Source organism: Poeciliopsis prolifica, unplaced genomic scaffold (genome assembly GCF_027474105.1).
Source record: "Poeciliopsis prolifica strain line A6 unplaced genomic scaffold, Auburn_PproV2 SCAFFOLD101, whole genome shotgun sequence".
In the NCBI taxonomy this organism is placed as follows: domain Eukaryota; kingdom Metazoa; phylum Chordata; class Actinopteri; order Cyprinodontiformes; family Poeciliidae; genus Poeciliopsis; species Poeciliopsis prolifica.
This window is the reverse complement of record NW_026562476.1, coordinates 656,418-679,817: the sequence shown is the minus strand read 5'-3', so window position 1 is coordinate 679,817 and position 23,400 is coordinate 656,418. Positions and strand designations below refer to the sequence as shown.

Sequence of the window (23,400 nt, the reverse complement as noted above, 5' to 3'; positions counted from 1 at the left end):
GCTGGTGGTGAAATGATGTGGAGGATGTCATTTAGTTCACTTGTGCTACTTTAGCCACAGAAAGCCACAGAATATTTTTGCAGATCTTTTTCACTTCCTTTTGAGCTCAGTTTACCCATCTTCTGATTGCTACCTCCAGCAGGATAATGCACCAACATGCAAAGCATCTCAAGATATGTTCTTTATCAAATCTAATCTTTATCAATTTAGTACAGTGGTCATCTGCAAATTTTCTACAATCTACAAATTAATAATTACAGTACATAACCACCAATGTTTGACACTTAGTCAAACATTGTATATTCTTATACAAATAAGAATATGTGCCAAGAGGAACTGAGACAGAATGATGGACCACCAACAGACCACAGCTCTCCAGCTGCTACTAAAGATTTAGCCTTTTTTTTTTTTTTTTTTTTTAGCTTTTCCTTTCACAAGAATGATATATTTACTATTGCACACACATCCACTACTGATGTTTTACTTTGGGGTATTATAAAACATTTGGGATTAACTTTTTATCCACCCATAATTTCCATCACTTGTCTCAAGTGATAGAAATTGTGTGTACTATATCAAAATCTTAATGTAAAATGTTACAGACAATATATAAGCAAGTATCCATCTTTTACTAGTCATTGTTAGGAAATGTGACTAGATTATTTGTAAAATTAGCTTTCCATACAGCGTTCTATTTCCAGTGACGCGATTACGTAAAGACTGTTTCTGACGTCGGGAGGCTCCTCCTGGAAAATCATGTGGTGAAGTTCATCTTCTGAGTATTATTTGTAGTTCTTTACGTTTTTCCACGCCGTAAGGTTTTAAGACAGGTTCAGGGACGTAGTGACTCTTCTCACGGCTGTATATAAACTTAGAAGCTAACTATGGAGCTCTGCTGGATATTGTCGGACTCCATCTCCACACTGGAAGCCGGACTGCAACCGTTTTTCCCCTCCAGCAGCTAACGTCTGCTTTTATCATTCTTCCGGTTTTTTTCCCCTCATCGATGACTCAAATATCAGGAAGCTTCCTCTCGGGTGTTTAGTTATAAATCTGTAGTTACCTGCAACCAGCCTTATCCCACCCAGAACATGATGTTTGGGATCAAGTTGTGACGGTTTGAGTGGGAATTGAACCGGTTTGGATCAACAATGAGGTCTCTGGCTCCCGGGATCCGACTGATCACCTCCTTCTCTCGAGACAGCTGGTAAGTCTTTCTTTTTGATTTCTGCAGAGCCAACTTGGTTTCAAGGCAGTTTTATCTGATTCTATATTATCTCCTTGTTGTAGATTATCTACTCAGTCTGATCGATCAACATAGATTGTGTAAATCAGTTGACTTCAACGCTTTAGTGTTTATTGCATATTTATTTAAGGTCGCTTTGCGAGTTGAAGTATTTAATAATTACGTGCTTTTAATCTGGTAGTATAGCTCTTTCATTTAGTACATTTTGAGACGAAATTCTTAATTTGATTAACTTAGAGTCAGATTTGCATTCTAACGAGTCGATACTCATTCAAGGACGTGAAGACAAGGGGCTGATCACAGCTGGTGCATGATTACAGCAGCACCTTTCTACAAATGTTACTTTTAAAAAAAACAAGAAAATTGTTTGGATCGGTTAGAAACTAGATTCTCTTATAACTTTGTAACAAACAAAATTAAGAAAAATAAAAAGCCGAAAGGTTTCTATAAATGATCTAAAAAACTCAGCAGTTGAACCTGATTTTCTTCTACTCTGTTGTACATAATTGAAAATTATAATTTTAAAAGTTACTTTCAAACAAAACATGAAATGTTATAATTTAAGGTGAGCTCTTTCATAATAAATGGATAAAAATTCTTTATACAAATTTTACAAATATTCTTTCAATTATCAGCAAAAAAAATAGTTATCTGAATTTTTATTTGTAATAAAAAAACAATTATATTAGTGACCATGGTAATTACAGGTTTTCTTCTAATTGTGTGAAAATGCATTTTGAGTGAGTCAGTCATGAAAACAATAACATATTTATAATATTTTATTTATAGAAAAAAACTTATTTACATACAAAAACAAAAGAAAGTGGTTAAGCCTTTTGTTAAAATTTTTCAAAATCAAGTTTGCCATTTCCATCAGAAAAACAAACTTTTTTTCTAGAAATGAATTAATCTACTTGGTTTTCACAGTTTCTTATACTTAGAAATACATTTTGTCCAGCGTATTACCTATAGACTTAGACTTGTTATATTGTTGTTGCACAAAGACACATTAGTGGAATTGGCAATGGAAATGTCCTCATTGGCCACTGGAGCACACAGAAAAAAACAATTGTGCCTGTAATCATAATTGGACAAATATACAAATAAGAAAATATTGCTGAATATATATATAACTTAGCATTTTCAATAGTCTCAGGCAGTCTAAGTGATGGTATTGTTGAGCAATCTCGTGATCAGCGGGAAGCAAGTATTTCTGAGTCTGGCTGTTCCTCTGCCAGACTCCAACTGGATGAACAGAGCATGGAGAAGATGAGTGGAATTGGAGAAGATCTGGTTTGCTCTGGCTGAGCAGCGTCTGTGTGTAATGTTCTGGATAGGGGATATGGCAGAGATGTCAAAGTCAAATACACAGAGGGCCAAAAAAACAAATTTGCTACAAGCCGACGGCCGGATTGGGTCTATGTTTATTAAAATATATTGAAATGATTGCACAAAGCCTATTGAACCAAAACCCAACACAGTGTATCTTATTTAATAATTAAATGAATAAAGCAATATTTTCTTATGGATCTGTCAGTAATTTCAAGTGAAACCATTTTTCAACGGACAAACAGACAAAAACAAACTTCCTTCAAAGAAAAATAACATGTTCTGTACATTAAAAGAATAAAGTAATATTTTATTATGACTGTCAGTAACCTTAAGGAAAAACATTTTCAACAGGCAAACAGCAAAAACTGTCATTGTTTTGAAAAACAAAATCTTCTTAATATCAAGATAAATACATAAATTAAAGTGCATGCATTATAAACTGAAAATGCATTATTGTGCTGCTCTATGATGTTCATATTCTTGTCTTTGTGTGTTTCTGAGAAGCTTGATAGATTGCAGCCATAAACTAGTGTTGCTATAGACATTATGACTTTATGTCAACATCTACAGCGATATGACAAGTACCTTCATAATGCTGTAGACCTTTACATATTTGCAGGTTGTTAATGTTTAAAAGGTTTGGCATCATTCTTGAAATATAAAGCAGGAACAACCTTATTATCTCTGAAAGAAATTATGTGGAGGAAATAAGAGCTAATTAACCTGGGAGTCAGGATGTTAAAATATATCCCAGCAGAGAATGTTTTGTTCTGCAAAGTTCTACCTCAGCTTTGCTTCACCAAGAACTTCACACATTTATTAGAACTTTGTTAGTTTTTCTAGGATTTCATAATCAGCAAGAAAATAGCCCCGCTGTCCTCATAGAAACGAAGGATTAGGAGCTGAACATATAAATGTCCCCTGCTAATGTAAATATTAGCATGTTTTATTGACACAACAGCCCTTGTCACTTCTGATTTGCAGTGTTTCAGTATCACTGATCATATAAATAGTAAATATTAAATATTTCCTAATTAAAAATAATAATTTACCATACAACCAGATTGCTTACATGTCAGTGTTTCTTCTCAACAAGCAGAAGATCAATTTTCTGTTCACCCTTGTCCCTAGTGAGGTGGGTTACACCCTTGGACAGGTCGCCAGCCTGTCGCAGGGCAACACAGAAACAGACAGGACACTGTGCAGCCCACAAGCAGGTTTAAAAAAAACAACAAAAAAGTATTGTGTTAAAAACAGGAAATGCACTTTTCTAATTTTCAAGTTTTTTAAAATATATTTTACAGTATTAAACGCTTTATGTTTTTGGCCAGTTTTGACATATCCAAGTATATTTTTGTTAGACTAGACATCAGTATATTCCAGTATTTTTTTAGGATTAGTAAAGCTTGTCCACACAACTAACCACTCTCATTTGTTAGGAAAACCAAGATGGCAATGCATTTCTTTACTGCAAGATCTGCATAGTGCAATGACGATTGCTCAGAAATATTTGGCTTTGAAAAATTAGTGTTGTGAGCAAAATTGACTTAGTGCTATTGTCAGGAATGACCCAATAATAACATGTTATAATCTATACAGATGCTTTGTCTGCGCAGATGAAGATTTTCCAACTGATTCCTGAAGGAACCAAATTTTATTTTCTGAGATTCTCAACTAAAAGTTAATTGAGCACATTTGAATACTTTATAGAGAATTAAACATTCAACCCAAGATGGCCAAGCAATCTTTACGAGTGGAAGCAGAAAAAAACAGCCTGTGATGTGATCAAGATAGTAACTTACTTACTCTTTAGAAAGTAGTAGGCTGTAGATTTTCACACTACTCATTCCAAAACATGGACACTAAACAAAACTTGAACACTTTAAGCATCCTTCAGATACCAGTTCATTTATGAACCTTGTATCATAGTGTATGTTATTGTTGTGTGACTTCAGTGAATTCATGTTGTTGTTTAATGACATAGAAGACCAGATTTTGAAAAAAAAAAAAAATCCACATCAGACTGGTCTGTTATTTCCTCTAAATGTCATTTATGTTATTAAATGCAATAATGGAAAATTATAAACAAGTTCTCTTTTTTTGTCTATGTCTTACCTTACTTTATGACTTATTAGACTTATAAAGACAAACTGTGTGTAAATAATCAGTACTTACACGAGCTTGTGTTTTATTTGTTCCTGTTTCAGGTATCGTGGCTTTATTCTCTTCCTCACATTCCTCTTCTACACAGCCTACCACCTCTCTAGGAAGCCAATCAGCATTGTTAAGGTGACTTGGGTTGGTTAATCATGAAGCAAATTGTGTTTACCTTGCTCTGATATAAGCTGACAATGCTCAGATGCAGAAAAAGTATTTAGCCTAAGCAATTGTAAATAGGGTTAGTCTTACAGGATTTTGGGAAAATAAATGTATTTGTATGAATGACTGCTTATGTTATTGTGCTATTGTGTGTGAGAAAAGAATTAATAAAAAATAGGACCAATAGCTTGTTTTAGGGCATTTTCTGCTGTATAAGGAACAAATGAACCAAATCTCTATACCCTAGTTAGGAATTTAATAAACAGTTTGGCCAAAATTATGACATCATAGCTTCTGATTTTCTAAACTTGCAACATTTAAGTTAAATGAAGGATCACTTTGCCTTAAATCACCCTCACAACTGTGAAGTACAGAGGTGGCTACATCATTCTGAATTATCTGTTCCTGTGTATGGGAATTATTTCATCTAGTTCTGTTTCTGTACTTTTTGTTTGAAATTCAGAGTGAACTGCATAAAAACTGTTCATTCATCATTCGACCAACGTACCTCAACATAACTGATAATGATACCTGGTGTGAGTGGGCGCCTTTTGGTAAGTTCTTAAACAGTTCCACGTGAGTATTAATCAGTGCTGTTCTTTATTTAAATTACATTATATGTAGGTAGTATATTTTCACAAAGCTTCTTTCAGGCAAACTGTGAAGGCAATCTGATTGGCTGTAGACCAGACAGGAATGAAAGTAGGACAACTGTTGGCATAAATTGAGACAATTTTCTAGAATTGTTTCTTGATATCTGATATGAAACAAGCTATATTAAGGACAAAATAGTTAAAGATATTTAAGATTTTTGATATTTTAGGAAACATATGAGATCTTTAGCTAAAAAATGAATGAAATGAATTGTGTTTCTTTCTACAAAGCACAGTAGGGAGGAATTTTAATGCCATAAGTCAGCACACATTTTCAGTTTGAAAACAGAATTTCATTTCTTTGTTCTCAAAACTTGTAATGCTTGCACTGAAAACGTCTGCTCTCCTTCAAATATTCTCTGTGCTCTCTCAAATATTTGTGCCCATGCTCAAAAATGCTTCGTAAAACTAGTCTCGGCATGAATTAACTCTGCTCGCAAACCTCTCTGCTTGTTTGCGAATTCTTATCTTTTCTCTCTCAAAACAAAACCTTTCGGCACTTTATGGGTGCTACCATAAGATGCAACCCACCTTATAATTGTATAGAGTGATAATGTGAGCTTTCTGCTCACATTATTTTAGTGTGAGCAGAAGGGTTAGTTTCACATTTTAAAGTGAAACTGTTGGGGTTTTTAGTGAAATATAAATACTTTGGACTGTGAGAATCTATGTCTGTTGTTCCTAGAATGTGTGTGCTTTGTGTAAGATGTGTGTAGCAGCAGGAAGGGAGCTAAAGTGGAAGACAGATGGCTTGGAGACAAAAGCTGTCCTGACAAGAGGAGCAGAAAGCTGATAGCTAGCAGAGCCAATGATCAAAGACTAGAAGTCCTGAGAAACTCTGGTTTTATGATCTAGAAGAACCTGAGTGCAGAAGTTTTATGGCCCTTAGAGACAACAAACAACTGTTTTTAGAACCTCAGTTGCACACACAGGATCTTGGGGGCCTGTGCTTGAAGACAGCAACTGCATGGATGCAGGATAGCACCATTGTTTGAAGAGACTTGTGACTGAAATGTGATAGCTATATTCACCTTTTGCCCCTCCTCTCTCTAAACAGCTGAAAGTGATTTGTTCCCTCATTGGTAATAAATAAGCACCTCGTAGTGAACGCTGGCAGAACATAGTTCAAAGATGGACAGAGAAGATGTCAGAACTATGTTCTCTGTTCCTTCAAGTGTATTCCATCTTCAATCATCTGTCTCTTTTGTTATTTCATTTAATGCTTGATAGATGTTTGGGTTCAGATCCAACAGAAACCATCCCTCAAATCAACATTTTTGCTGATGAACTGTCTAAAAGGTTATTTAGGGTTCTATCTTTATGTTCATGTGTGCATTTTGATATGTTTGTGCAGTTTGTTCAGTTCTGCATTTTATTGCCTAAGAGTGTCTTACTACTAGATTTCTTTGACAATTGAATTTTCAGTTTGGTGCAACTTCATCATGGCCCCGGTTTTGATATAAAAGCACATCACTCTCTCCCGCCCCACCTTTGTTCTCCTGTCTGCCTGTTCAGAATTTGAAGTAGTAAGGGTTGTCATAGTGAGTGGCAAGTATTGATTGATAGCTTTACTCAGTTTTACAAATGAGTGATTTAATTGCAATGTGGACACAGGGTTAAATGGATTTGCTCTTCTCTGACTATTTGGCGAGGGTATGGTGTTGAACATTTGTTCAACACCATACATCTGTTTGTGAGCACCTTAATTCACTGAGCCTCAGCTCCCCCAATCACACAAACATGTTTTTTTGTGTCTAATGTGTCTAATGGCTGCTATTAGCTCACAGCTGGCTAAGGACAGAGCCAAAGAAGGAAAGTGTTGTTCTGGGTGCGTGTGGCTACCATCAATTGTAGCAACCTGCGCCTCCCACTGGATGTAGGGAGAAACAAGAGCCTCAGCTTTCTGCTCTGTGTTACACTAAACATCCGCCAGCAGTGTGCTGCAGGTCGCTAACAGCTTACTAATCTTAGTCAGGAGTTTGTTCACTAACCATCTCCTTACATCCAGTTGGTGGCGCAAGTTGCTACAATCAATAGTAGCCACACAGGCATACCTGCTAAAAGGAAACAAATGCACCCAGTACAACACTTTCATTCTATTGGCTCAGAGGTTGCCAGCCAACCTTTCTGAAAATCGATTCCAAAAGCAATTCACAGTTTTGTAAGTGAGCAGAGAGCTCTGCAAGAGCGCGTGGAGAAAGATCTGAGTACGAACATTACAAGTTTTGAGAATACAGACGGGTGTCTATTCTATTCAATGTCAAATGTCACTAGATTAAAACAGTTTACCTGTGGCCTTCCTGCAGATCAGGGCAACTATCAGACCCTCTTTGGTGTCCTGGATAACTCCTTCCTCATCGCCTATGCCATTGGCATGTTCTTCAGGTTGGTAGCTGCTGCTTTTAGCTCTCCAGATTAAAGGTCTGGGTTTCTCCACTGACTCACTCGGGGGCTCTTCTCTCTCCCCAGTGGGATCTTTGGAGAGCGCCTTCCTCTGCGGTACTACCTGAGCTTCGGGATGGTGATGAGCGGATTGTTTACTTGTCTGTTCGGCCTCGGCTACTATTGGAACATCCACTCTTTAGGGTACTACGCCTTCGTCCAGGTATGCACACACTCACGCACACAAACATATACACACACGCACACACACACACACACGCGCGCGCACACATACAAAGACTGATAGATGATATAAGACCTGTTTGGAAATATGATGACATGTTACACTTTTCTTAGTTTGAGTTACCTAGGCAATATGATTTAATTATTCTGCAGTTTGGCAAACCTTTGATCTGTATTTGTAAACTGAGACTTTTAATATTCTAAAATTATTAAATCCAACTACAAAGGATTCTGTCTCCATACTGGGTATCACAATCTAAGTAGAAAGCAGAAGCACATGGATCAGACAAGCTATTTTTCGCTGACCAAAGTCAGGTCAGAGCACAACAGCCAGGTTTCATTTATCACTCAGCTTGGCAGAAACTTTTTGTGCATGCACACTCCGAGCACCACTGCAACCAAAAGGCATCGTCAGGAGAGTTTTGTTTCACTTCGCTATTTAAAAAGCCTTCAACCACTAACCAGATAGAAACTAAAGTCTTCAATAAAAAAGTCTTCTTAGCTTTGCTTAAAACCAAAAAGTATTTTTATAAATGTGATTAAAAACCTGAAAATTAGTTTGACTTCCCAAGAGATAGCAAAACACTTGTTTAATTTAACAGTTTTGCTGGGTTTTTTATTTGTCTTTTCTTACAGTAACATTGTTTCCTACAGTTGACTTAATTCAGCTCCTTACTGTAACAGAAAGCCTGACTATATAAAAATGACCTTTTCATTTGATTAGAAGTATCCAAATCAACCTATATGTATGGGAGATAGGTTGCTCTCTCATATACCCGATTAGAGATCAGCCTATCGCACACAGGCTTAACCTAAAAGACAGGTGATACTCTTAACTTAAAAATGTACCAAAGATTGTTCAACCTTTGGTACATTTATTCAGTTTTTGGGATGATTTGCAACTTTGTATTGTCATAAATTTGTTGTTTAAATTTTTGTTGATTAATGTAAATACTCAAATGTAAAGTTAAAATTTGAGTTAAATGTTCAAATGGAAATTTTAGTTCAACTCTCCAATTATGTGTTTAATCCTGATTAAAACATGGCTCAATAAGCGAAGATTGTTTTTGAGTTGTTTGTTGAAATGTCATCTGACAGAAAAACTGAAGAAAACCATTGATTTAGGTTTTGTTCCAAAGTGTGCTTGAAGTGTTAAAATCCAGTCTGCTGAACTGGAGAAACAAAATATCCTTTGTTTTTAGTTTGTATTTGAAGTGTAGCTTTGAGGAGTCATTCGTGCTTCATTTCCAAACATGACTTCCCAGAGGGGAAAGTGAAGTTAGAAGCCAAACACCTGTTCAAAAACATGTTAAAAAGTACTAAATTTAATGACGTCAACATTAAGAATAAATGAACTCATTAATAAGATGTTCACTTCATTGTAGGCGTTGTAGCTGTTGGTTTTAGGTTCTCTTCCCTAAATAAAATGCAAAGCTGTGAGTCTTCACTCACATGACTCACAGGGAGCCACATGACTGCTCATGCATGTCTGGACTCATGTTCTGCAGCTTTGGAGACAATAGGAGTCCTTCTCCACTCATTCACCTATTCATGTTCAGTTTCCAGCTGTAAACTAATTAAAACAGACTTCTGTTGTGTTTGACACTGCAGGTGATGAACGGGCTCATGCAGACTACCGGTTGGCCCGCTGTGGTGGCTTGTGTCGGCAACTGGTTCGGAAAAGGGAAGTGAGTAGAGGGAGGCAGTTCTGCTGACTCTGCAGAGTTTGGTGTCGACTAAATCCAACACTATCACGTTTTAACAGCACTGCAATAAATTACCAACATTTAAATGGTTCATACTGACACAAATTTGAAATCAACTGACCCATGACAGCTTCACATGGACAATGCCTGGTGTCAGTGTTGGTTTTCTGTTTCAAGATGAATTCAAAATGATTGAACAGAGAGAGAGTGGAAAACAAATCGAAATATATAAAGAATACTTAGTTGAGTTTTTTAAAGCCGATTTTGAGATTTTCTGTTCTGCTGAGTCAGTAGATGGCACCAGTCTGGTGCTGCTGCACAAGTTAACGGCTGTTGCTAGGTAACAAAAGAGGGAGTTATTTAGTTGAGTTCACCAACCTAGTCAGCCTCTCCTGACTAGCTTAGCTGGTTAGGAGAGGCTGAGTGGCTAAAGACTTTCCAACAGAATGCTGTTTGGTTCTGCATCAGACTTTAGTGGAATTATAAAAAAATTCTACCAGACGAATAATCTATTGATATTGATCTGGTGTCTTTTGCGACATATCTTGTTATTGACTTATTGTTCAGCCTTTTGTAAAATTAACTTGAGCTATTCCCTCATCAAACCTTATGTGGAGTGTCGCCTTGTTTTTTTTTTTTCATGCATGAGTGAGAAATCCTTGAATCTCCTTTGGCAACCATTCATGTTTGCAGAATGCTTGTTCTCACAAAGCGCCGCCTATTTATATAAAGCTCCTGTAGACTAGCAGTAGCAGCAGTTAGCAGGTGGAATTATGCATCTGCTAAGCTTATCATAGGAAGTACTTCTCAGTCTAACACTCTCAAGAACAGTTGTAAAAGACATATTTCTGTGGTAACTTCCTGAAGGCAAAGTGTTGGAAATAGGAAGAGACACAGCCCCAATTTCAAGGCATTAAGATTTGGAAGTCAAATTAATTTTATATTATGTTTGTTATAAACAGTATTTTCATAACAATTGAATGTAAAATACAATATATTTTCCAGGCACAGAGCCCTTTTTACTTAAACCATGCAAGACAGAGCAAAAATAAATAATAAATAAATAAACTGCAGCAGGAATATCTACACTGAAATATAACATGAAGCCAATTCCAGCCTTTTGAATATTTTTTTTATTATTTTGTTCAAGAACAGTTCTTTGTTATGCAGCAGGACATTGAATCAAAGCACTACCAGGGAGTGGTTTAAAAGAAAAAGAAAGTTTAACAGGAACATCGACAAAATCTGTGCTTAGGATTTATTTAGATAATATGGCATGGGCTTAAATTGGTTGCTCATGCTTGAAAGCCCTTCAGTGTGTCTAAATTAAAACAATTCTGCAAAGAAGAGTGGATCAAAATTACACAATTTTGGAACGATAAACGATTATTATTTGCATTTCTGCAATATTGCAATACTGAACATTAATTAGGCCTAAAATGAAAGTTGAAAGTTCCCAGGAATCAAAATGAGCTTTTTCTCTTCAATCAAAAACCCCAAAAACAATATTATTGTGATTCTTTCTCCTTTACATGCACAACAATAAAACAGGTAATTTTTTTTTATTATGACATTTACCTTGATGTTTACAGTTATTAAATCTTGTTTTTCTGGAAAATGTTTTGTTTTTTTCCAGTAATAAAAATGTGAATTGCCTTTTTACAATCTCAGTGGAGTTTATCAAGAGTAATGGCTGCCAATGTGTGTAAAAAAAAACTAAAAAAACAAACTCACTAAATGTTTTTACATGACTTCATCTAAAATAAAAATAAAGATAGAAAAAACTGTCAAAAAAGTTATTCTTTGTCTTGTATTTAAATTGTACAATATAAAATACCTTTGAAATATTATCCTAAAACACTTACAAAAATGTTTATTGGCTCCATATGCTGGAGGGACACATTTAAACCATTCTCCTATTTCTGTCAGAAGATACACAAACTCCTTCAAAGCATTGCAAGTGGCCTTGTGTCACACTTTGAACAACCCTGGTTTATTATGTACAATATACACCAGAAGCAGGATTGTCCAGCTAACTGTTCAGAGTTTCTTGTTTTTCTCTTTCTAATGGTCAGGCGTGGGTTCATCATGGGCGTCTGGAACTCCCACACCTCAGTGGGAAATATCCTAGGTTCCCTCATTGCTGGGGTTTTCGTCTCCTCACAGTGGGGGATGTCCTTCATTGTCCCAGGACTTATCATCACTGCCGCTGGGATCCTCTGCTTCTGTTTCCTGGTTGAAAGTCAGTTTCTGTAAAGAGTCGTTTTGTTATTTTGGATCAATTTGGGTTTTTTCTGTTTGTAACTGTGACACCATCATCTCACTCTCTATTCACTTCAGAACCTGAAGATGTGAACTGCTCTTCTCCTCAGCACAATGTGAGTTTTAACAAAAACTATTTAATTTCCCTTTGGGATCACTACAGTATTTTTGAATTGAAATTGAATTAAGCACTTCTACTAGGGATGCAAAAATGAATTAATTTACGATAATTGCAGATTAGTGGTTAAAATGTTTAAAATTAGTTCCAATGTATTAACATACATCAGACTTCCTTTTGATGTTGTAGTTTGGCCGCCGTACAGCAGAGAGCGCCAGTGGTCTCTGCTGTATTAGTGGCTCTCTGTGTGAGCCCCTAATACAGAATTAAAGATGTCTGCCATACTACGGTCCAGACACATTCTGGTATGGGATGGAAAATGTATTTTATGTGTATGTTTAAGTTTAAGAATGTGAGAAAACTTGAGTTTTCTGTTAATTCAGTCAGTATCTAATTAATCTGATACAAAAGAGTCAACATTTTACGATATTATTCGGCTTATTACAAGAAATGTAGTCTTGTTTGTTATGGAAAATTAGTTGAGCTTTTAAGACAATGGCCACCAATTAATCTACAATTAATCGATAAGGTCAATCAACTGTAGATTAACTCATTAATCAATAACTTGCATTCCTGCTTTCTCCTTTTTTCCTGAACCATTCATCTCTGAGCTCACAGCTGTGTGTTTGTATGTCAGATCATTCTGGAGGACGGTGAGACCGAGTCTCTTCTGCAAAACGGGAACGGAAGCATCAATGGCACCGTCTCCATGGAGACTCCGAAGATCAGACAGGAACACTCTGAGGCCATAAGCTTCTATGGGGCTCTTTGTATACCTGTAAGCATAAATAGTTGAATTTAACTGATAAAAAAAAAAAGATTTATCTGATTTTGCTCCAGATAAGACATTATTGTGCCGCTTAAATGTTGCAGCCAGAGTCTTTGGCTCCATGTAGTGATCTGAAAGACAAATTGCACATTTAAAATTGTAGTAGAAGGTCCGTTTCCATTTGACATGATCAAGTTTTATTTTACCAATGGCTCTGAGGTTGGTGGATCTCCCTCCATCACCTAAATCTTTAGCTTCTTCCTTGGATTCTCCATAAAATTCAAGTTGTGAACATTGTTACTTCCCGTCAGAGAAAATATGTGGCTGAAATTGAAAGATTACTTTAAGCCTGGGTCAACTGTAAGGGTATGAATGGTTTTAGGCTTAATTACACTACCGTTCAAAAGTTTGGGGTCACCCCATTCAGTACTGTAGCTTCTGTGAGGAGCTAAACTGTTTTCAGATGTGTGCACATGGTTGCACAAGGGTTTTCTAATAATCAATTAGCCTTCTGAGCCAATGAGCAAACACACTGGAGTGATAGTTGCTAGAAATGGGCCTCTATACACCTATGTGTATATTTTTAAGATATTGCACCAAAAACCAGACATTTTTAGCTAGAATAGTCATTTACCACATTAGCAATGTATAGAGTGTATTTCTTTAAAGTTAGGACTGGTTTAGAGTTATTTTCATTGAAAAGTACAGTGCTTTTAGTGACATTTCAATGTGACCCCAAACTTTTGAACGGTAGTGTATATCTATGAAGCTTTTCACTCTACTCAATTCTGATTGACAGACTATAAATTGAATAAAAAACCCTCAAAACTAACCAGGAAAGCAATACAATGATAAGTAACAAACTGCATTGACTCAGTGTGTTTAATTAAAAAAAAAAAAAAGAACTTTCCCTCCTTGTTTAAAATAATGTGACTTCAATAACATCTGTAAGACCTTGAGGAGAGGATTCAATGGAAACAACACAGGAACGATCTGAAAACCAACAAAAGATTAACATTGGCACCAGGAACTGGTTATAAACCCTGATTCATGTAAGTTAGAGGTCTAACTGCCACAGAATTTCTACCATGTTGTTTTCTTGTTTGCATATTCAGCTGAGAAATGAATGGTCCCTCCAGGATTTCATGCAATTCATTTTTGCAATCCAAATCACTGATTTTGTGCATACCTGTCAAGTCTCCCATTTTGGCTGGGAAACTACCGTATTTTATCCCCCTTTCCCACAGTGCTCCCGTATTATTATTTTCCCGTAAATATCCCATATTTTGCCGCATGCTCACGCTCTCTGTTTGTTCCGACAAACCTCCCTCTCCCATCAATTACTCTACCTCAAAGTTCTTACGGGTTAACTTTTCTCCACCCCTGGTGACAACATTTTCTGTATTCTCAAATCCAAAACTTGGCAGGAATGATTTTGTAGTGCTACTTAACAAATAATTGCAAGAAATTTTGCAATACTTGTTTCTCATTAACCCCCATACAAAAATACCTTATTGCAAGGTGTGCAAAATAATTTCCCTCTACTTTAATGGAGAACAGTGGGATGCTGCTTTGTTCGGTCCTTCGCTCTTGTTTATTATTGTAAATGTGAGTTCTTATTACTTGTCATATCAATCACAAACAGTAGCAGTGTTTCCATTAACCATATAATTGTGCAATTTGACATTTCAAATTTTTTGTTTTTTTCTTTTGTCAAATTGGTTTTTTTTCATGATAATTTTTTGATAAGTTTTTGTTCTAGGATGAAGTGGTTCCTTGTCTACAGCAAAATAGGCTTATTTGTCAGAACTGTGTTTGCATCACACGAGTCACATGATCAACAACTGGAAGTTTCCACTGGCACAAACCACAAAGATGAGGTTAACAGGAAGTGGTTGGAGGATCATGGCGCACCTTGCTTTTTAATAATTTATTGTGTGTACAAACGTATCCATGCGTGATTTTAATTATGTTTCATATTTAATGAAAATACCAACATTTTCATTTTTCGACATTAGCAGAATATTGACAGCTTTGTGCTCATTTGTAATGGAAATTCAGATTGTAACTCAACATCAAGTAAGTCTGAGGCAGCAGCATAGAAGGAACAAGAAATAGTGCCACCTGTAGGTGGGAGCTATTACTCACTTAAACCCAATGTTTTTGAAAGCAGGGATCCACAGATTTTGCATGACTGGAGACTGATTATTAAATCTATTTTGTTATGTTTTTGATACCATGACAGGCATTAGAACTTCTTCACCTTGTCCTCAACTTGAGATTTTCCTTCTTTTTCCAAGTTCCTCAGTTGGGTTTGTTATGGCTGTTGAAGCCATAACAAACCCAACTGAAGCCAGCAACCATAGTATAAATCCGTAGCATGTTTTCATTGCAGCACAGTGAGAGAGGTATCATTAAAATGCTTAATCTGATCCTTTATGTGACCCACAGGGAGTGGTGGAGTTTTCTCTCTGCCTCATGTTTGCCAAACTGGTCAGCTACACCTTCCTTTACTGGCTTCCTCTCTACATTTCTAATGTTGGTCAGTATTATTCACACATTTTAGATTTCGACCTAAACTTTGCTTACATTAGAAAACTAATGTGAGCCACTATCACTATCAAAATTATTATTTTTTTCTTTCTTTTTATTATTTTCCCCACATAAACAAGTGGCTGCAAGCGTCTTTGCTGCATTGAGCATTTCACTGGCAGAGCAAAATCGCTCCTGAAATATCAGTCGGTTTATACAAGCACAAAGCCTAGATAAACCAATACAGCCGATGCAACTGTGAGGCTGGCTGCCTCGTGGTTGCATCTCTCAAGTTCACCATGACTGTGTGTCTGCACTGATAGAGTTCATATACATGTTCTTTGTTAGACTGTGCGTTAATCAGCCGGTGGCCCAGTCCGTGGAGGAACTTTCACACTCAACTTATCAGCATGTTATTATTGGTGGGACGATGCTTCAAACTGCACTATATAAAATGCTTTGTCTACTTACACTTAGGCAGAGTTGCTGCGTACGCAAAGATCAGAAAAACTTTTTCTGTCAACTTGACATCTTTTAATGCAAAAACACGGGAGACCGCCTAGGCACCCCGACCACAAGGCTTAGAAAGTTTTCTTGGGGAAACCCTAGGCTATGTTTCTTTTTTGTTATTAATGTATGTAAATACCTGGTTTATATTCCTATAAATGTTTTCAGTTTCAGTTCACTGTATTTTGGTAAATTGTCAACATTAAACACAGGAAACAAGGCCAACAACAATAAACAAACCCAAAATTTACCAAAAAAGGGATAGGCTGAAGCCAAAGCTTATACTTGCCTACCCTCTTTATATACGTAGCAGCCTATTGTCATAAAAGATATCTTCTGTCCATATGAATATACATACATAAGTACACTCATACATGCATGTATAGTCATGTAATATACATGCAATATAAATAATAATGTTATTGTTTCTATTTAATGAAGTTGTCAAAATATTTCTGTATTATCATTTTTTAATTTAGAAGTACATTTTTAATATGTTATAATTATGCTTGTTTATATGGGCAAGCAATTATGAATGAACTGTACTAGTTACAGTGATATGGATATAGAAAATAATTAGAAACTCTAAAACAGAGTTAACCTGAAGAGTAAATTGTTGGACGATGGAGTAAAAAATAAATACATACTTCTACTCACACATTTGAATGTGTAAATATACTTTACTACTGTTCTTCTTTTGTTTGCTCTTGTGTTAAATTTGTTTGTATATAACTTTGTTTATTCTTTTATTTCTCTACATTCAATAAAGTCAAGCCAAACCAAATATTATATATTCAAATAGTCTGGTAGAAGAAAGGAAGGAAATTATGCACAATTTTTATGCAATGCAAAATCTTGTCTTCTAGTACACTGTAGACTGTATGTAACTGTATGTTTAATATGTGAATTCTTTGTTTTTATTCAGCACATTTTCAAGCAAAAGAAGCAGGAGACATGTCAACGTTATTTGATGTAGGAGGGATCCTTGGTAGGTTTTGATTGGACAGTTAAAAACACCTTTTGTATGATACTTTTTTGTTGTCTAAGAATGCAAAGACAGTCAAATGAATCCTTTGTATCAGTTCAGATGCCTCCTTTGTGTCCACAGGAGGCATCATGGCCGGCCTGGTGTCTGACTTCACTGGGGGAAGAGCATCAACCTGCTGTGTCATGCTGATTGCTGCTGCACCTATGGTAAGAAATCTCTCATTTAGCAACATTATGATATAGAAACACACTTTACTGAATTGATTTGGTTTCCATCAAATTGTAAAGGAAATTTTAAGAAAACTTAGAAAACTGCAAAAATAAAATGCAATTTAGCCATGTTTCCATCTTCTGGTTTGGAGCAAAACCAGGCAATCAGATGTTGATGCACTGATCTAATCTTACCTGTATCGGTTCTGATATTGAACAAAAAGCTAGACCAGGAATCAGTGACAACATGCCCATCCATATATGGGCAGACGTATTCAATCTAATTCTGATTTTTGTTCTAAACGGCGTCATTTATTTTTCATTATATTCAGAATTCCTAACTGCACTTTCTGAAATATTTGAAAGAAAACTTTCTACAATTTATTTTTTACATGTTTGACTAAGGCGGTCTACCATAAGGTAGACCGCCTGGGCATAAGCCCAGTTCACACTACACGATTTTTTTGCCCCAATTTTGCCCTTACGACAATCTTAGAACGTTCTGAGTTCTAAGATTGTCACTTCCGACAATCGTAACCGATCATCCTTTTAATCTGATTAACAAGCCACACCTTAATACATATTCTAATTTAACAAATATGACTGCAGAGTGTGTTTTGAGAACATTATCTTTTTTTTTTGTGAGGATTTGGGTTTTTCTCTGTGTTAATTTAGGTTTTTATGTCATTTTCAGTTAATTGAGTCTCTGTGTTGTCCTGTCCAACCCTTGTTTGTCCCCAGTTGACCTTTGTTTCTCCTGATTGTCACCCGGCGTATTTAATCCCACCTGTGTTTCTTCTTCTTCGTCGGGTCCTTGTCTTTTCGGGTGTCTTTTCATAATGAGACTTACGCGCTACTGTTTGGCTGTAATAAAAGGGCCCTCTAGTTTATGGTGGTGTCCCTTGTTGGAGAGGAGTTTGTGCAACAATTTGCCATTATAAGTCGTGAGCATTTAGTTACTTGACACGTTAAATATGATGACACTATAAATTGCTTTAAAGAGATATGAAGTCTGTGGTTTGGTTCATTTGTTCCAGGTGCTACCAGTTGTGAGCATTAGTCTTCTGCTCATCTGGCTTCCTGGGTTATTGTGTTTTTGAATGATCAAAACATCATTCTGTCATTCCAACCTGGGTCTTCAATGTCATCCTCACCACTTCTCACCACAAATCATGACATTTTTACCCCTTTTATTGAAAATACTGAGCTACGTAGAGAAATGGAGTAAAACCTAATGGGAGAAACCAGTTTTTTTACAAGTATAAAATTTAGGTCCAGATATCCAAAAAATACAAATTTACTCTAAGCCATGTTTACTGAGGGGAAATTTGTTGATGGTATTTTGTATTAAAATATTAGAAGTCCATATGTAATGTTGACCTTTCTATTTTATTTACACCTGTTCGTTTTGCTTCCAGCTTTTCGTCTATAATTACATGGGACAAAAGAGCCTAGGGATCACAATTGGTAAGAGGCATTTATTCTGGTTCTTATATTATTTTGACACAAATTTTCAGGCGGATGTTTTATCTGCTTTACCTAAATAATACATGCACAGACTTCAAACTTTTGATGAGAAAACAACTTTCCCCTGATCTGTGAAAGGTAATAACCATGTTTATCTCAACTCTGATTGGTTTTTAAATAAACATAAAGCTTTCAGAATAAAGACTTTTATGGCCAATACAACAAAACATGGCTTGAAATGACATTTCTTCAGGAAGCGGCATCTGAGAGAAGCAGCATATTATGCAATGTCACACATCTATAAATTGATTGTTGGGTTGGATGGTTCTCTGTGATTTTATTTATTGATGGAGCATGTGCTTTCTTCATGGTGTTATTTTTGTCCATAATTCTGACTCTTCAAAATTAATAAAAGAAACTTTGTGTTCTTTTGAAAGAGATGAAAGAGTCCAGACTTGATTCTCAGGCATAAAGAGTTAGAGATATAAGCTTTATTTGAACTGAAAAGAGGTCGACTAAAAGAACATTTGACATGTGAAGCCGTTAGATTTTTAAATATATTTTGAGTTTAATGTATGAAAGAATTGAGATGAACATTTTCAATTATAGGTATGCTGCTGCTGTGTGGAGGCCTGGTGAACGGACCATACGCCCTGATCACCACAGCTGTATCTGCTGATCTGGTAAGATCTCAAAACATCATAACATTAGATCCTGTGCTTCCTCGTCTTATTTCTGTGCATTAGACTTTAAAGCCTGATAGACATAATATTTCTGTTTTATTGCAGGGAACACACGAGAGTCTGAGAGGAAACTCCAGAGCTTTATCCACTGTTACTGCAATCATTGACGGCACTGGATCAATAGGTATGCATTGTAAAAACCATACATCCCCTCATATTTTGAAACTTAGATTTTTCTAACGCAAGTGAAATCATTTTACATTTTTAGTAAGTTAATGGAAAAACAAAGTCATTTTATATGAACATAAGACCTGTTCATGTCAGCTTTCCAAGTGCAAACCACAAATGGTTCTCTTCCAAGTAACACTTGGACTAAGTGGTTATGTCAAATCTTAATGTAACTCAACAGGAGGTTTATTTCTTGTAATTTTAAGACGTTTTTTCTTCTGCTATTAATTATGTAATTAAACAAAAAATATTTCAGCTTGGCAATAATATTCCAAAGTAAAGTCACAGATGAGATTGAAATAAAAGCTACTTTTTAAAAATATTTATGTCTTTTTTAGAAAGATAGTAAGACAAAAAAAATAAAAATCGGATTTGGTAAGAAAAAATCGGATATTTAACTTTTAAGCCATACCGCCCAGCCCTAGGGGTTTCTGCGGTAACATTTTATTTGACGGGGTGTGAATAAGACTGACATGACACTGTCATAAACATAACACAAGTCTTCATGAATATTTATGACTGTTGTCATAAAGTGTCATTTGGTAAATAATGACACTTTTAATGTAAAGTTGAGATCTTTCAAAATGTTATGACAACTTGACGTTAACAGAGAATCATTACCCGTCATAAATATATTATAATAGTTATTAACCATTTATAACTACCATCTTAGCTATAGAACAAACCCTTTGTACATTGGAATAAAATGCACAAAGGGTTTGTACATTTTAGTGCAAGGATTGCTTGCACTTCTTGTGCAGAACAGTTAAGCCTCTGGTCAGTATATTGTAACTCTGAAATACTGATTGAAAAACTAAAACAGAATTACTTTTTCTTTAACTTAAGAAAATAGGTTCTTTCAACAGTCAGCCATCTCCTTCATTATAGCCTTCCTGTAAGTCACTAAAAACAGGGAAATCTTCTTGTCTTCATTTCCTGGAAGAAGATCTTTAAAAGTGTCTGGAACTGCTCAGAAGCTGTTGATATTGATATGTTGATAAAGCTTTTGGCAGTATAATAACACTTAATGACATCTGTAACTAGTCCAATGTTAATCATACCCTTATAATGACCTCATAACTGTCACAGTTAAGACTACCAACAAATGGTAATGTAATAATAAACAAAGATTTATAATATTTTCAATTTTGAAAATTAATTATTATGACGTATTTATGACGGATGATGATTCTTGGTTAATGCCAAGTTGTCATAACAAAGACATTTTGCATAATGACAGCTTTGTATTAAAAGTGCCATTATTTACTAAATGACATTTTATGATAACAGTCATAAATATTCATGTTTATGACAGTGTTATATCAGTCTTATTCACATAGAGTGTTACCGTTTCTGCTCACTGACGACAACAGCAAACATGTTTTTATGTGATTTTTGCAGGTGCAGCGTTGGGTCCTTTGTTGGCTGGTTTGATCTCACCCACTGGCTGGAACAATGTTTTCTACATGCTCATCTCTGCTGACATCTTAGCCTGCCTGGTCAGAACTAAAGCTACAATATCACTAATTTATAAAATCTCTAATAGCAGAGGTTGAATTCTTTGTTCTGGCTTCTGTTTGTTATGATGACTGCCTGTACTGAATAGTGGCTCATCTTTTGTTGTTGTTTTTTTCCACAGTTTTTGACCCGACTTGTCTTTAAGGAAATCAAAGACTGGTGTGGACAGATTCCCTGAGCCACAGGGTGAGTCACCAATGTGACTGGTTTAAACAGGGAGCCATCAAACAAAAAAAACTGAATTATTAGAAGATAGAATTTTCCTTGTGTCTATAATATTTTTCCACTCATTCCACCCATTTCTTACACTTCGTATGAACATATTTCAAGTAAAAATACCTAACCTTGAGTTGCACTGTAAATGGTTGCTCATTTGCAATGAGCATGGTTGCTCATTTACAGTGCATCTATGATAATAATTTAGAAAATATGACATTTCAATTGGTCATTAGTCAAGCCTTTCCAACTGAAATCAAAGTGAAAGTAAATAAAAGTAATAAAATAGTCATTCTCTCAACATAACTGTAATTTCTTCTTTTATTTCTTATTTTTTAGGTTTAACATTTTTTTTATCTCACAATCAAAACAAACTGTCACAGCAGTATAACTAAAACAGACCTCTTCTCACTGTATAGCCAAAGAAAGCAAAGCCAGAAGATTCAAGTTACTGAGCTGATGATTGAAGGTTTCTTTTTGGAAAACAACAAAGGAAATGTCACTTTGCAGAAACAAATTTTAATCACATTATTCTAAGTTGTCTTAATGTACTTTTATTGTTTGTCTTAATCTTGTTTTTGATTTGTTGTCTCTTCACAAGTAATTCCTTGGGAAATTTGGTAAACTCTGAGATGAATCAGATGTGCTGTAAAAATGCTGCTTATGATCAGTGTATAAAACAGTCTAATAAATAAGGTTAAGAAATCATGCAAGATTCTGTCACTGTTTTTGAAGGGCATATCAACTATAGACCTAGCTGAAATGTGTATCTCATGTAAGTAGATTACATTACAAATGTACAGTTTTGTGAAATACATAAATTTTCATACGACTGAAAAAACCCACATCTGAGCGCAAAACCTTTATCAAAAAACATGAGTTTTTATGAAACTGGCATGCTTCCACTAAAGCTTACATAACAATTTACATGTTATGTAAAATTCACTCTTTTTGCACTTCATTTTTTGTGTGCTTTGTGTCTGAGTTTAAAAAATGTAAATTTATTCTCTCCTGGTTCTGCATAGCTATTTTTATATTGTTTTTTTGGAATGTATTTTTCTGTCTATTCATTTTTCTCTGTTCATTGTAACATTTTTCTTGTCTATGACATCACCACATTTGCTGTGGAACTGCTAAAAAGATCATATCTTTTTTGTCAAGCCATCATTATTTTCTTGCAGCAATTTTGTAGTTGAAGTTCGGTTGTGCAGAAGTTGCAAGTAAAGAAGTCAAAATGTTCAGTTGTAGCATGGATTAATCCACACAATTTCTTAAACCGTCCCCCGGCATCAGAGCCTCGATGAAGTGTCTGGTTAAATTTTTTTTTCTCCAGAATGTACCCACATAAGTGGGAAAATCTGTTTTTGGAGCTTTTATGGACGACTGCTGCTGAAAGAGGTCATCTAATTGAGGTGTCAGTTCTAAGGCACGTTTCTGATTGCAGTGAAATCTTACTCATAGTTTGTCATGTTCCTTTATGTTATTGTCTTGCACACTGTTCATTTAAAGTCTGTACTCATTTATTGACAAATCAGTTTGCTACAAGGGAAACTTAAATTGACTCTGGAACACAAGCAACCTGTTCATGATTGAGATAATGACGTTTCATCAACCCTCCATCTTTTTGCTTGACAAGTCGTCTAAGCCGGTATTTGTGCTAATTTGTGGTCTATTTCTGCAAACCTGTAAATTTGCAACACAGCCTAACAGGTAAGATACAGTAACTACATTATTCCAGAAATCTGTTTCATGTCTATCCTAGCTCACAATCGCAACTCGTGCAACCATATTAATTTAGATAGAACAAAGATGTTTTTTGTTTTTTTCATCCGAGCAACCATACTTGGGCTCTTTTTCTTACTGTCCTATCCTGGATTTTCATTTAAATCCAGGATAGGATTTAAATGAAAGCAAAATTCACCTTTTGCTAATTTTTGTACTTCTATTTGGATCACAACTGCTTCTACAACAACCCAAGCAAGTAAAAATAAAGTCACTCAGTGGTTTTTGGCAATAAGTTAA

The 23,400-nt window shown here is 35.6% G+C and overlaps 1 protein-coding gene across 2 annotated transcripts; it reads left to right on the top strand.

Annotated features, from left to right (window-relative positions):
• The first annotated feature begins 716 nt into the window (after positions 1–716).
• On the top strand, positions 717–22,086 carry slc37a2 (solute carrier family 37 member 2). Of its 2 annotated transcripts, none has more exons than XM_055023461.1 (18): positions 717–1,207; positions 4,786–4,867; positions 5,361–5,451; positions 7,857–7,935; positions 8,020–8,155; positions 9,787–9,863; positions 11,957–12,123; positions 12,222–12,259; positions 12,899–13,039; positions 15,482–15,572; positions 16,995–17,057; positions 17,178–17,263; positions 18,685–18,733; positions 19,343–19,416; positions 19,522–19,600; positions 21,046–21,143; positions 21,284–21,348; positions 21,718–22,086. In XM_055023461.1, exons 1-17 carry the CDS (start codon positions 1,152–1,154, stop codon positions 21,338–21,340), a joined length of 1,464 nt encoding a protein of 487 aa, XP_054879436.1. In that variant the 5' UTR covers positions 717–1,151; the 3' UTR covers positions 21,341–21,348; positions 21,718–22,086. The 2 variants fall into 2 exon arrangements, with proteins under 2 accessions (XP_054879436.1, XP_054879435.1); XM_055023460.1 differs by having other exon boundaries at positions 718–1,207; positions 21,798–22,086.
• The last annotated feature ends 1,314 nt before the right edge of the window (positions 22,087–23,400 follow it).